This window comes from Suricata suricatta, chromosome 16 (assembly GCF_006229205.1).
Source record: "Suricata suricatta isolate VVHF042 chromosome 16, meerkat_22Aug2017_6uvM2_HiC, whole genome shotgun sequence".
NCBI classification, from domain to species: Eukaryota; Metazoa; Chordata; class Mammalia; order Carnivora; family Herpestidae; genus Suricata; species Suricata suricatta.
The window spans coordinates 91,175-102,601 of NC_043715.1; the positions used below are offsets into that span (position 1 = coordinate 91,175).

The 11,427-nt window shown below is 55.7% G+C and overlaps 2 protein-coding genes across 2 annotated transcripts in view; one reads left to right on the forward strand and one right to left on the reverse strand.

The window, feature by feature from the left end:
* The window catches only part of GAS8 (growth arrest specific 8), a 22,611-nt gene extending 22,389 nt beyond the window's left edge, over positions 1–222 (reverse strand). The window contains exon 1 of the mRNA XM_029924889.1: positions 132–222. The gene's annotated coding sequence lies outside the window, so the exon portion shown is untranslated. The remainder of the gene's footprint in view (positions 1–131) is intronic.
* The window catches only part of DBNDD1 (dysbindin domain containing 1), a 9,782-nt gene extending 310 nt beyond the window's left edge, over positions 1–9,472 (forward strand). The window contains exons 2-5 of the mRNA XM_029926063.1: positions 3–17; positions 6,593–6,760; positions 7,105–7,245; positions 8,152–9,472. Coding sequence (XP_029781923.1) covers positions 3–17; positions 6,593–6,760; positions 7,105–7,245; positions 8,152–8,309 — 482 coding nt within the window. The 3' untranslated portion in view covers positions 8,310–9,472. The remainder of the gene's footprint in view (positions 1–2; positions 18–6,592; positions 6,761–7,104; positions 7,246–8,151) is intronic.
* Positions 9,473–11,427: the final 1,955 nt, after the last annotated feature.

An 11,427-nucleotide genomic window follows, 5' to 3' on the forward strand; every position in this document is an offset into this window, starting at 1 on the left:
GGACGCCGGCCCCGGAGGTGAGTGTGGCCCCAGTCCCCAGAAGTCCCCGAGCCGCTCCTTCCCCGCAGACAGCACAGCCCCTTACCCCCGGGCCCACTCGTCGGCCGTTCCCGGGGGCCGCAAACACCCACCGGTAGCTCGGAGTCGAGCCTGGCAGGAGCCGGAGGGAGCCTGGCCTGCCGCCGCCGGGGAATTCACGCCGGGGGCCTCTCCCGGGAACTGCCCCCGCGCTAGGCTGGGGGCGCACGCACCGCGTCCCCGCCCCCTTGTCTTCTGCGCTTCAGGCCCCCGCAGCCGCCAGGCGCACTCCTGGGTGGTTGGCCCAGAGTTTTGTGCCGAACCCGATCCCAGCAGAGCCGGGGTTCTGGGGGTCGGGGCATGGGGCGTGTCTGGGCCGTAGTTTGGGGTCCGGGTCGGCGAGGCGTGGGGTTCGCCGCTGTCCTCCTGCGCCGCGCATCCGCTTTGTTCGTCCAAGTCGCAATTCACCAAGGGCTAGGGCAGGAACGCGGCCTCTGGGATCCTGCAGGGCACCGCGCTTGGGTAGGGCCTGGGGGCATGGGGGGAAAGGCGGGCTGTGCACCTGGCCTGGCCTTCAGGGGGGCCTGCCCCCAAGCTTGCAGGGGTTGTCGGCCTGGGTGAGGCACAGGGGCGCCCACATCTGGGAGGGCAGGTGTGCACGGAGGCTGCCTGGAAGCCTCTGTCAGCTCTTGGTGACTCTGGCGTTTGAGATTCTATCAAGGTCTCCCCTCTTGGAGTCTGGGCCAGACAGGGTGGCAGCTGGTAATGAGAGGAAAACTCTAGGAACCCCATTTCAGAGTCCTTTCAGGAAGAGTGTTGGGACGCCCTCAGTGCCTCCACTGGCCTGGCCAGGCCCCAGATGCATCATGGGTTTCCTGGAGGTCCCATCCCAGGGAGCCACTCTTGACCGCACAGGGACCTGTGGAGGGACACCAGCCACATCAGCGACCTCATCTGGAGCCCAAATGGATGGCGGGAGGTGGGGGGGGGGGTGTCCTGAAGCAATGGGCCCACCCACTGCTGTGTCTGCAGTCTACGCTGGGCAGGTGCATCCCACACAGCTGTCTGGAGGACCTTGTCACCCTGCAAGTGCCACCAGACACACCCAGAGCTGGTGGGTGTGGGTTTTCTTTGTTTTGTCGTTTGTGGAATGGATCCACCTTTTTCTTGCTATTGACAGTACCAGGACCCCAGAACTTCTCAAAGGCGGCTTTGAGGGGATGTGAAGGGAATGGTGAGGGCTGGAGAGCACAGAACTCTGAGATGTGGGCAAAGCAGCTTGGCCTTCAGTTCTCATGCCCACTTCTGTCCGTGGGGACAGACTCACTTCCCATGCAGGGCTGTGGGAACCCTGAGTGAGATGAAGAGGGAAACTGTTTGGGGGAGGGGCTTTATGATTTCAGCTTCTGAATCCCATTTACTCATTCAGTGCACAGGTGCCTACTCTGTGCAGGAGTAGGGGTGGGAACACAGCAGGGACAGATGGGGCCACACTGACTGGGCCCATTCCCTTGTCACCTAGTAGCCATTTCCTGCCTACACGGTGGCCTGGTGATCTCCAATCTGTGGGATCTCGTGAGGTCAGGAGGCTCTGTCATTCTCGAAGCTCGCTGACTCTTCAGAACTTTACTCTGGAGCACGTGGGGCACACAAAGGAGCGGAACGGTGTGGTACAGCTCCATGTGCCGCCTCCCAGCTGCTCCAGCAGACCTCCCTTCAGGACTAATTTGCAGCCAATCCTGACATATTATTTCATCTGTATTTCTGAAAGTATCTCTAAAAGATAAGGTCTTCACAGGCCATAATGAAGATCCCATTTTTGCACCTAAATGAATTAACGATTTGGTTTTTAATGTTTATTTTGAAAGAGAGAGACAGAGAGAGGGAGCACATGAGCATGAGGGAGAAGCGGGGAGGGGGGGTCTTGGGCTGGCTCATACATTCGACAAACATCTATGGTGGACCTACTGTGTGCCAGGACCAGAGAATCCCAAGCAGGCTCCATGCTGTCAGTGCAGAGCCCAACGTGGGGCTCAAACTCACAAACTGTGAGATCATGACCTGAGTGGAAATCGAGTCAGACACTTGACCGACTAAGCCACCCAGGCACCCCAACAATAATTTCTTAATATCAAAGTTTGCAGACATGGAAATGAGAAAGGAGGCAGTGCACTTCTTGAAGGGCCCCAGCTGGGGAAAACCAAGGTTGTGACCCCACCAAACTCCAAGTCTGTCTGAACAGCCACAGGGAGAGGCCATGGCCCTGGGCTCAGGAGGCTGAGCCTTGGCAGGGCCCACCCAGCACCCTCAAAGCCCAAGGACCAGGGGCCAGGGAAACGGGATATGAGTGCCCCCACCTCTGTGACCATCTTTCCGTCCCCACTGCAATTCTGTCATACCTAGTCATTCATTCGCTTCATTAATTTGTTCATCTGTTTGTGCAGCACACCTCCTCGGTGCTTAGGGCAAGGCCCAGGGCACACGGCAGGGAACTTGAGATTTGGGCCAATCTCAAATTGTGCTGGAAAGTAGGTTGGCAGCAGAGCACAAGGTAACCCTGTCACATCCACTCGTGTTGGCAGCCAGTGCTGGGGGCAGGACGGTGCACCCACTTGCCGTCTCCATGGGGCCCTAGTTCGCTGTCTGCACGGGTCAGGGCAGCAGCGGCCCCTGCAGGGGCTCGAAGGGGGCTGCACGGAGCTGAGAATCACAACATTGCTGCCCCACACCCTGGCCCAGGTGCCCCGGGGGCTGCTGAGCCCACCCAGCCAGCTGCTCAGCCAGGCTGTCAGCACACCTGCCCCACACCTGCTGGGTCTCATCAGCAGGTGGGAGATCAGCTGTGGGTCTGGTCCATGGAGAGGCGATTCCTAGCACAGATGGAGTAACTGTGGGGTCTTGGGCTGGCTCATACATTCGACAAACATCTAGGGTGGACCTACTGTGTGCCAGGACCAAGCCTAGGGCCTAGAGGTCACACTTCTCTTACCCACTCCCAGGCTCTGAGCCTGATGCCTGGTGCATAGTAGGTGTACAGCAATTGTTAGTGGATGTCTTGAGTCCTGGATTTGCCCTTCAGTTCCAGCCCAAATCAACCTTTGTTTCCATGAGGATTTTACAATTTTATTTTTAAGTAATCTCTACACCAAAATAGGGCTCGAACCCACAACCCCAAGACCAAGCATCCTATGCTCTACTTACTGAGCCAGCCAGACACCCTTGAGGGTTTCTTTTAATTGATGTATAATTCACATATCATAAAACTCACACTTTTAAAGCATACAGTACAGTGCTTTTAGTGTATTCACAGAGTTGTGCAACCACCACCATCATCTAATTTTAGAATATTTTCATCAACTCCGAGGGCCGGGGGTGGGGGTGGGGGGGAACTAGGTGGCTCAGTTGTTAAGTGTCTAACATCGGCTCCAGTCATGATCCTGTCATGATTTCGTGGTTCGTGAGTTCAAGCCCCGTGTTGAACTCTGCCCTGCCCATGCAGAGCCTGCTTAGGGTTCTCGCTTTCTCCTCTCTCTCTCCCCCCTACCCAGCTTGTGTTTTTTTCTCTCTCAAAATAAACTTAAAAAAAAAAAAAAGGTGTATATATACATATTCTCTCCCCATTCCACACACACACTCCAGCTTCTGGAAACCACCATCTACTTTCTGTCTTTTCTAATCTACTTTTCTATTTTTAAAACTTTTTGCTTTTATTTTTTAATTTTTTTAATGTTTATTCTTGAAAGAGAGAGAGTATGAGTGGGGGAGGAGGAGAACAAGAGAGGGACACAGAATCTGAGGCAGACACCAGGCTCTGGGCTGTCAGCTCAGAGCCCTACTTGGACCCCGAACTCATGAGCCATGAGACCACAACCTGAGCCGAAGTCGGATGCTTAACTGACTGAGCCACCTAGGTGCCCCTAAAATTTTTTGTTTTTAATGTTTATTTATTTTGAGAGGCAGAGAGAGGGAAGAAAGAATTCCAAGCAGGCTCTGCACTGTCAATGCAGAGCCCAAGGAGGGGCTTGAACTCGAGACCTGTGAGACCATGACCTATGCCAAAATCAAGAGTCAGATGCTACACTGACTAATCTACTTTTCTCTCTTATGGATTTGCCTGTTCTGGACATTTCATAGAAATATTACCATAATGCATGCGTGGCCTTTTTTGACCAGCTCCTTGCACTTACCCCAGTGTGTTCGAAGTTCTTCCGTGTTGTGTTTCAGTGCTTTCCTTCTTCTTCTATGGCTGAGTAATATCCCATTGTGTGGATGGGCCACATTTTGTTTCTCCATCATCCATTGATGGACACTGGGGTTTGACTCCGCTTTTCACTGTTGTAATACTTCAGTGAACGTTCATGTGTAGGTGTTTGTGTGGACGTGTGCTTTCAATGATCGTGGTTATAAGTGTGGGAATGAAACTTCAGGGTCTTGTGGCGGCTCTATCTGTAATCGTTTGAGGAACCACTAGGCTATTTTCCACAAGGGCTATACCACTGTACATGCCAACATCAATCCTGCTCCTTCCAAGGGGCTCAGAACCTTCTCTGTCCTTGGCAACTTCTGCCCTGGCATTCTGACTCTTAATCTCCATCACATTCTTCCAGACAAAAGTCAGTGTCCTTGATGGCAAAAGTTCCATCTTCTGCTTTTTCTTCCCCCCACAGCTTTGACACAGACCAGGGACCAGGGTTTAGAGTACAGACCAGACCAACTGCCAAGAAACACGGAAAGGAATAAACAACTAGACCCCTGATGACATCAGCATTCAGGGCTACCATTTTCTGTTTGACTCCATGATACCATCAATGGCAGATGCTATTATTTCAGAGACGTTCAAATGTGTCAAAATGTGCTCCTTATGGTCAGTACAGCAGGCTAGGCTCTCTGAGGCCCCTGGACCCCAGTGTCTGTAATGATGCTTGTCCCCCACCTCATACTGTCTCAGCTCCTGTGGACTTCATTCCTCCCACCTGGCCTGCAATCTCATATAAATGGAGATAGATGTCATCCTCCTCAGCTCAGAACCCTTCAGTGGCTTCTCCCAGCTCACTCAGAGTAGCAGCCAAGGTCCTGATGACACCTGTGTGATGTGCACCCCCTGCTGTGTCCCCTCCCACCTCACCCATCACCACGGGCCATGTGTATGGAAGCATCTCAGAATGAGGCCAGCACACACCAACGAGATGTGAGCCACCAATGCTCACACCTCTGAGAGAGGCACTGGGGCTCTCCAGTTCCCACCTCAAGGGCACAAGCAGTGTCCCACAGGGTAAAGGCTCCATGAGGACTCTTGACAGGATTCTCAAATGGCTAGTCGGAGGTTCAAGGCCGGGGTCCCTGCTCACCCCAGCTCAGAGCAGGGTCTGAATCATGTCTCTTGTGCCATCTTGGTTGGAAGGTGACCTTGCTGGGCTGGGTGGGCCAGGACACCAGTGGATGGAACTGTATCCTCCAAGGATGCTCAGAAGCCACAATCCAAATGTGTCAGAGATGTGAAAGCCAGATCCCCTGAGCCAGTACTCAGTCCCAAACCCCATGCGAGGACACAGCATGGGCAGGGCCCCAGGCCCATCTTCCCCCAGCCATACTTCCCAGGGAGGGTGGTGGCCTAAGTGTTACCCAGTCAGCCCTACAGCTGTGAATGGATGGCATTGGCATTATCTTCCCACTCAGCTAGACCCTCTAGACCTACAGGACCTGCTGTCACCTGGACGTGACATCAGGCAGATGCTCCCGTAGCTTCATGCACACCCAGCTCTCGATGTTGACCCCGTGGGACAGCCATGGGCCCTGGGGCCTTGCAGAGCACTGCCGAGGGGGGCCAGGAGGGCATCTGTTCACTCCTCTGGGGCCACAGTAGGGACATGGAGGAACCAAGGGGTCCAGTTGCCTCAAGGGATGTGCCTGACAGGTTCTCTGGCTGAGTTCAGGGAGTGACAAGGTCAGGCAGCAAAAAGGGGGGATGGGTGGGCTCTGGAACATTTCAGAAAGGCTGGTAAGAGGTATGGATGAGGGATGTGAGCTAAGAAGACAAGGTGTTGGGCTGAGCCACAGAAGGGTGCAGTTGGTGCTTCTAGGGGGGAGGGATCCCATCTCGGAGCGGCATCGTCTCTACCAAGCAGGTTGCCCCGGGGCCTCCCGCTCTCATCTGAGAAAAAAATCATCAACTACAAAACACAATTACATCTTTAAAAAAGCAAACAAACCCACAGACCTGGAGGAACACGTCCCAGTCTCTTATGAAAATACATTATTTAGCATTCAAACACGACAGCATAGGATTTCAAAAGTCTATCCACAGAAGGCAGGCAGCCCAGCAGGGCCATTCTGGATCAAAGAGACCCAAAAGGCAAGGAAATGCGAGAGTGACTACTGACCCTTGGTTGGACCTAAAAGACGGATGGCAGTGTTGGACACCCCCTTCCTCATCCACAGAAGGCCACCACCCAACAGCCCTTGTCTGGCATCCTGGCCCAAGGCCACCCCAGACTACCCTGGTCACTGCCCAGGGCCTCAAAGGAAGGCTCAGCACCAAGTACCCAGGTCTCCCCACCCTCATCTCTCCTCCCAGGTAACACCGTCTTGGTTGCAGAAATGGTTAAGGAGGCTGAGGTGCCACAGGCAGCGCTGGGCACCTTGGCCCTCGGGACAGGAGACAGCTGCAACTCGCCCACGGCCGAAGACGAGGTGGGCGTCCCAATACCAGCACCGGGGCTCCTGCAGGTCACAGAGAGGAGGCGTAAGTACAGCGGACCTGCCCAGCATGTGTTCCACAGGGATGTGAACCCCTGGGAAATGGAGGGCAGGGTCCCGTCCTTGTCCACACAGTAGCCCAGGTGCGTCCGGGGTGGCGGTGGTGGTGGTGCTGAACTCTACAGCTCCAGCTCTGTGGGCCTTGGCTATACCATCTGCAAAATCGGGGACCCCAGAAGGCATTTAGTGTTGGGTGTCTGGGTCTGCCCCATCTTATCCTGGCCATACAGGGGCTTCACCCAGAGCTCTTGTTCTTCCCTGAGGGTCCTGGGGGGGCCGTGGGTGGACGGACTGCGGCCATGATGACCCATCCCCCTGCCGGCCCCGCAGAGCCCTTGAGCAGCGTCTCCTCGCTGGAGGTGCACTTTGACCTCCTGGACCTCACGGAGCTGACGGACATGTCCGACCAGGAGCTGGCTGAGGTCTTTGCTGACTCGGACGATGAGAGCCTGGCCAGCGAGTCACCAGCAGGTGGGCTGGCGATGGGGTGCGGGGAGTGGTGTGGGTGGTTCTGGGCCCAAGCCAACCAAACACAGCTGTCCTCAAACCTCTATCTTTGAAAATAATTGTTTCCCACATGTGTTAAAATCAGTGTTGGTCACGGTACCATTTCATTCAATATTTTTGCATTTTATTATTCTTTTTAGAAATCTCTACCCCAATGTAGGGCTTGAACTCATGACCCCAAGATCAAGAATCACATGCTTCTCCAACTTAGCCAGCCAGACACCCGAGTATTTTTGCATTTTACATGTCCATTCACCCAACTTTAAGGAATTTTCCTCCTGTTTTCAATTCTCCTTTCCAAATCCCAACAAAAGCCCACAGCCATAGTCCTATCAAAAGTAAGGTTTACTAAATGTGAATCTAATCAATCACAAGTTAGGCCAAGCCAAGTAGGGTGGCCTTCACCCATCCTGGCACCACAGCTCAGCCCTCAGTTTCCCCTTGGGTTCCTGGGGAGTGTTGCCCTCAGCCCAAGACCTACAGGGCCCCAGAAACAGCAACACAACCAGTGGGGGTGTGGGGACCCGGGGACCACCTTCTCTCCCTGTTCATACCTCGTGCAGGCAGGGGGTGGTATGGGAGGGCTCAGACACCTGGACAGCCTGCACCCTGGGAGGGCTGAGGGACCTTCTGGATGCTGTGGGCCGGGTTCACACCTAGGGTGGGGTCTTAGCTGCACAGAGTCCCTCCTTTTGTGAGCATCACAGAAGCCCTTGCCCATGCTGCCTATGTCCACAATGCTGGTGGCCTGGCATCTGTGTTTTCTAAGCACCCAGGGGACCCCAGTGTGCAGCCAGACTCCGTATGAGAGGTGCCCATGGGCCCAGCCCGGCAGCTGCAGGAGTGACCTGACCCCCATGTTCCCATCAGGCCTGCACCCACTGCCCCGGTCTGGTTGTCTGCGCTCCCCCTCCTGGACGCGAACCAGGGCCGAGCAGAACCGAGAGAAGCAGCCACTTGGTGACCAGGAGCGCCAGCCAGCAATTGTGGACACATTTCTCACCGTGGAGAGGCCGAAGGAGGACTAGGCCAGCTGGCTATGGGGCCAAGCCAGGGCAAATCCAGACAGTTCTGACCCCATGGACACTGCCCACCCCATGTGGCTCTGGGTCAGGTTGTCGGGGTGCCCCAGCACAAGCACAGCCCAATGGCCTTACGGCCCCCTCTGTCCCAGTCCCTGGGTCTCGGACAACAATGGCTGAGGACGAGGTGGGAGTGGCCTTGGCCTTTTGGAAACTTCTGTCTGCAGGACGGGGGCTCTCATCTGCCACGAGAACCCGAGGGGGTGTGGGGTGAGGGGGACCTAAGTCACAGACAGCTTCTCTGCAAACCCCTGGAGGGCCTTGGGGGTTCTGGCCTGGGAATGGCCACACCGTGCTCCAGCCCATGGGAGCACCCACGATCCAGCCAACTATGTGGGTGCGGGCGCCACCTTCATGTCAACCCCGTCCTCTTCCTGCCACCCAGGAAGCATTCTTGGTAGCAGGGCCCCCTCCTCAGGCCCGAAGACCCTGCTTGTCTTGGCCTGTGTGACAGCTGAGCCCACCCTCCGAGGGTCATGATACCAACTACAGCACAGCCACCTCAGAATGTGGGCAGGCGGGGTCTGCCCTGGCGAGGACACATCCCCACAGGCGCGCACAGTCCGGTTCTGTGCCCCTGCTTGGCGTCCAGGCCTGGGGTCGAGATGCCCGAGGGGGGCTGGGAATATGAGGGGACTCTGGCACAACCCCCAGCCCCCAACTTAAGGGCACCAGGCTTAGCTGCTCCCAATGCTGCTTTTTATGAGCTAAGGGATGAAATAGGCTTCTGGTCTGACAGCAAATCCAAGAATAGTTTTACAATAAATACGTAAGTCTGCTTCTGGTCCCCAGGCCAACCTGCCCTGACCCATTCCCCCATGAAACATTTCTACAGGGGGAACCTGCCCTTCTACGGAAGCCCCGGCCGTGCTCTGTGCACAGTGAGACACAGGTTCCCCTCTGAGAACACAAGCAAGGAAAACCAGCTGAAAGGATGTTTGCCAGGCACCACTCGGAAGTTCACTTAAACACAAATCCTGTAAGGGCAGCTGCATGCCCCCCACCCCCTGCCAAGGGTCTCCCTCTTTGATTCCCAGCCTTCAGCTTCAGCTTCGCAGAGCTTATTTACAAACATTGGGATTAAAGTCTCACCTCTTCTTAAGGCCCAACCCCTGTCTCTTCCTTTCCATGTGATACCAGAGCTCAGAAGTGTGTGTTGGGGGTTGTGGGTGGGGGCTGCTCCAGCAGCAAAGCTGCTCTGGGCTTTCTCCACCTGAAGCCGCTGGAGGCTTCTCTGGGCTGTACTCTGGGCTGCTTATTTGGGTCACGTCTCAGGGACAAATGCCCTGGATTTCCAGTCCTTAGGAAGTGAAGATCCCCTCCTGCGCACGCCCACGCCCAGGCTGGAAGAGGCACAAGGTGCTCCCTGGGAAGTCTTCTGAGCCCATGCAGGTTCCTAGAGCAGCAACTGGTCACAAGGAGGCAGTCACCAGGTTGAGCCTGTGTGGAGAAGGCCAAGGGTGAGGCGAAAGCCCCAGTCCTTTGGATTAGGCATGAAACAAGGGGCCCAGCAGGGGCTGGGACTCACCCAGGTGTGCTGGGGTAGGAGCCAGAGCGAGGCTGTGCCAAGCCTCAGAACGAACCAGTGCCCAGGCTCTGGACATCATGGGGTGGAGGGGAGTGCCTCCCACCTCCGTCAGGGAGCCCCGAAGCAGGACCTCGGCCGGCCCCCCAGCGGTTCAGCTAACGAAGGCTGAGTTTCGTGGAGACTTCATTACAGATGAGCTCTGGAGGAGTAAAGAATTCAATGATGGCATGTTTTACAAGCAACAATAATAGAAAGTACTTGTACCAACTTGGAAATTCTATTTTTGAAGCAAACATAACAAGCGATTTGGAAATTTTTAAAGCAAATCCCAGCGTCTGGTCACCAAGCAGAGAACAAAGGTCATGTAGGGCATGTGGAGCCGCCCAGCCCCCATCCCCCCAGGATGCCCTGAGCAAAAGCTGGGAGGAGCAAAGAGGTGTCACGGGTCCCAGACAGCCACCTGCCCACAGAAAGGCAGCAGCTGACACCCCTTTACTGTCGTGATTCTGAAGACTCTGGGAGGCAAGCAGGGCCACTGCCACTGAACCCCAAGCTTCCCGTCCTGCCCCCAGCTCCCTGGGCTGGGCCCTTGCCATGCTCTCAGACCAACCAGACAGTCTAAGGCAAGAGAGGCCTAGACCTCATGGCCCAGAACTGGCTTTCCTCTCAGGTGGCAGCCGCCCAAGCACCAGTCCAGACCCTCCCTCTCTGCGAGTCCAAGAAAAGGGGGTCACGGGGAACACAGCCAGCTGGAAAAGGGAATTAAATCCAGACACACCCTGGTTGGTCAAGCTGCCCGCCCTAAGGATGGGTTCTGGCCTCGGCGGAGACTGCCTCCTACAAGCTGAGAGCAGTGCTGGGGGCGGGGTGAGGGCGCTGCAGGGCCCCCAGGGCTCTGCTGTGCTCCCCCCAACCACACACTTGTGCGAAGTGTTGAGTTTCCTCCAGAACCACTGACAGGCCTTCCACCGACTCACACAGCTGTTCTAAAAACCTCATACTTCCCCTTGATAGCTGGCTTATCTTCCCCGTAATTCTGCCACTTCACTGAACCGTGAGAATTTCTGAACGGAGCCCAAATCCTCTCCTCCTTGGGGCAATTAAGAAGACCAGCACTCACACCTGTCCCCACCAAGCCACCGAGCACCCACCTCCCTTCATGGGAGGCCCATGAAGATCTGAACTCAAGGCTCTACCAGGAAGACACATGCCTCTGCTCCCCAGCAGGCAGGGGGCTGCGGCTCACTGCCCACCCCTCTGGCACGGGACCCCGTCCTCTGGGGCTCCAAACACTCCTTTGCCCTTGTCATGTTTTAATGTGTTTCCCAGTGATTCTGGCAGCAGCTTTCACAGCCAGGGTCACTAATCTGGGCTTTCCTGCACGCAGTGCTCTGTGGTCCCCTCCTCCTGCCCCTGGTTCCAGCCCATCAGCCCCTCAGGAAGGGACATGTCCTCCTCCAGGCTGCTGGTGCCTCACACAAACTCCTTGTGGGTGGACTTCTTGGCAAAGGGCCAGTGCCCCAGAACCTCCACCAT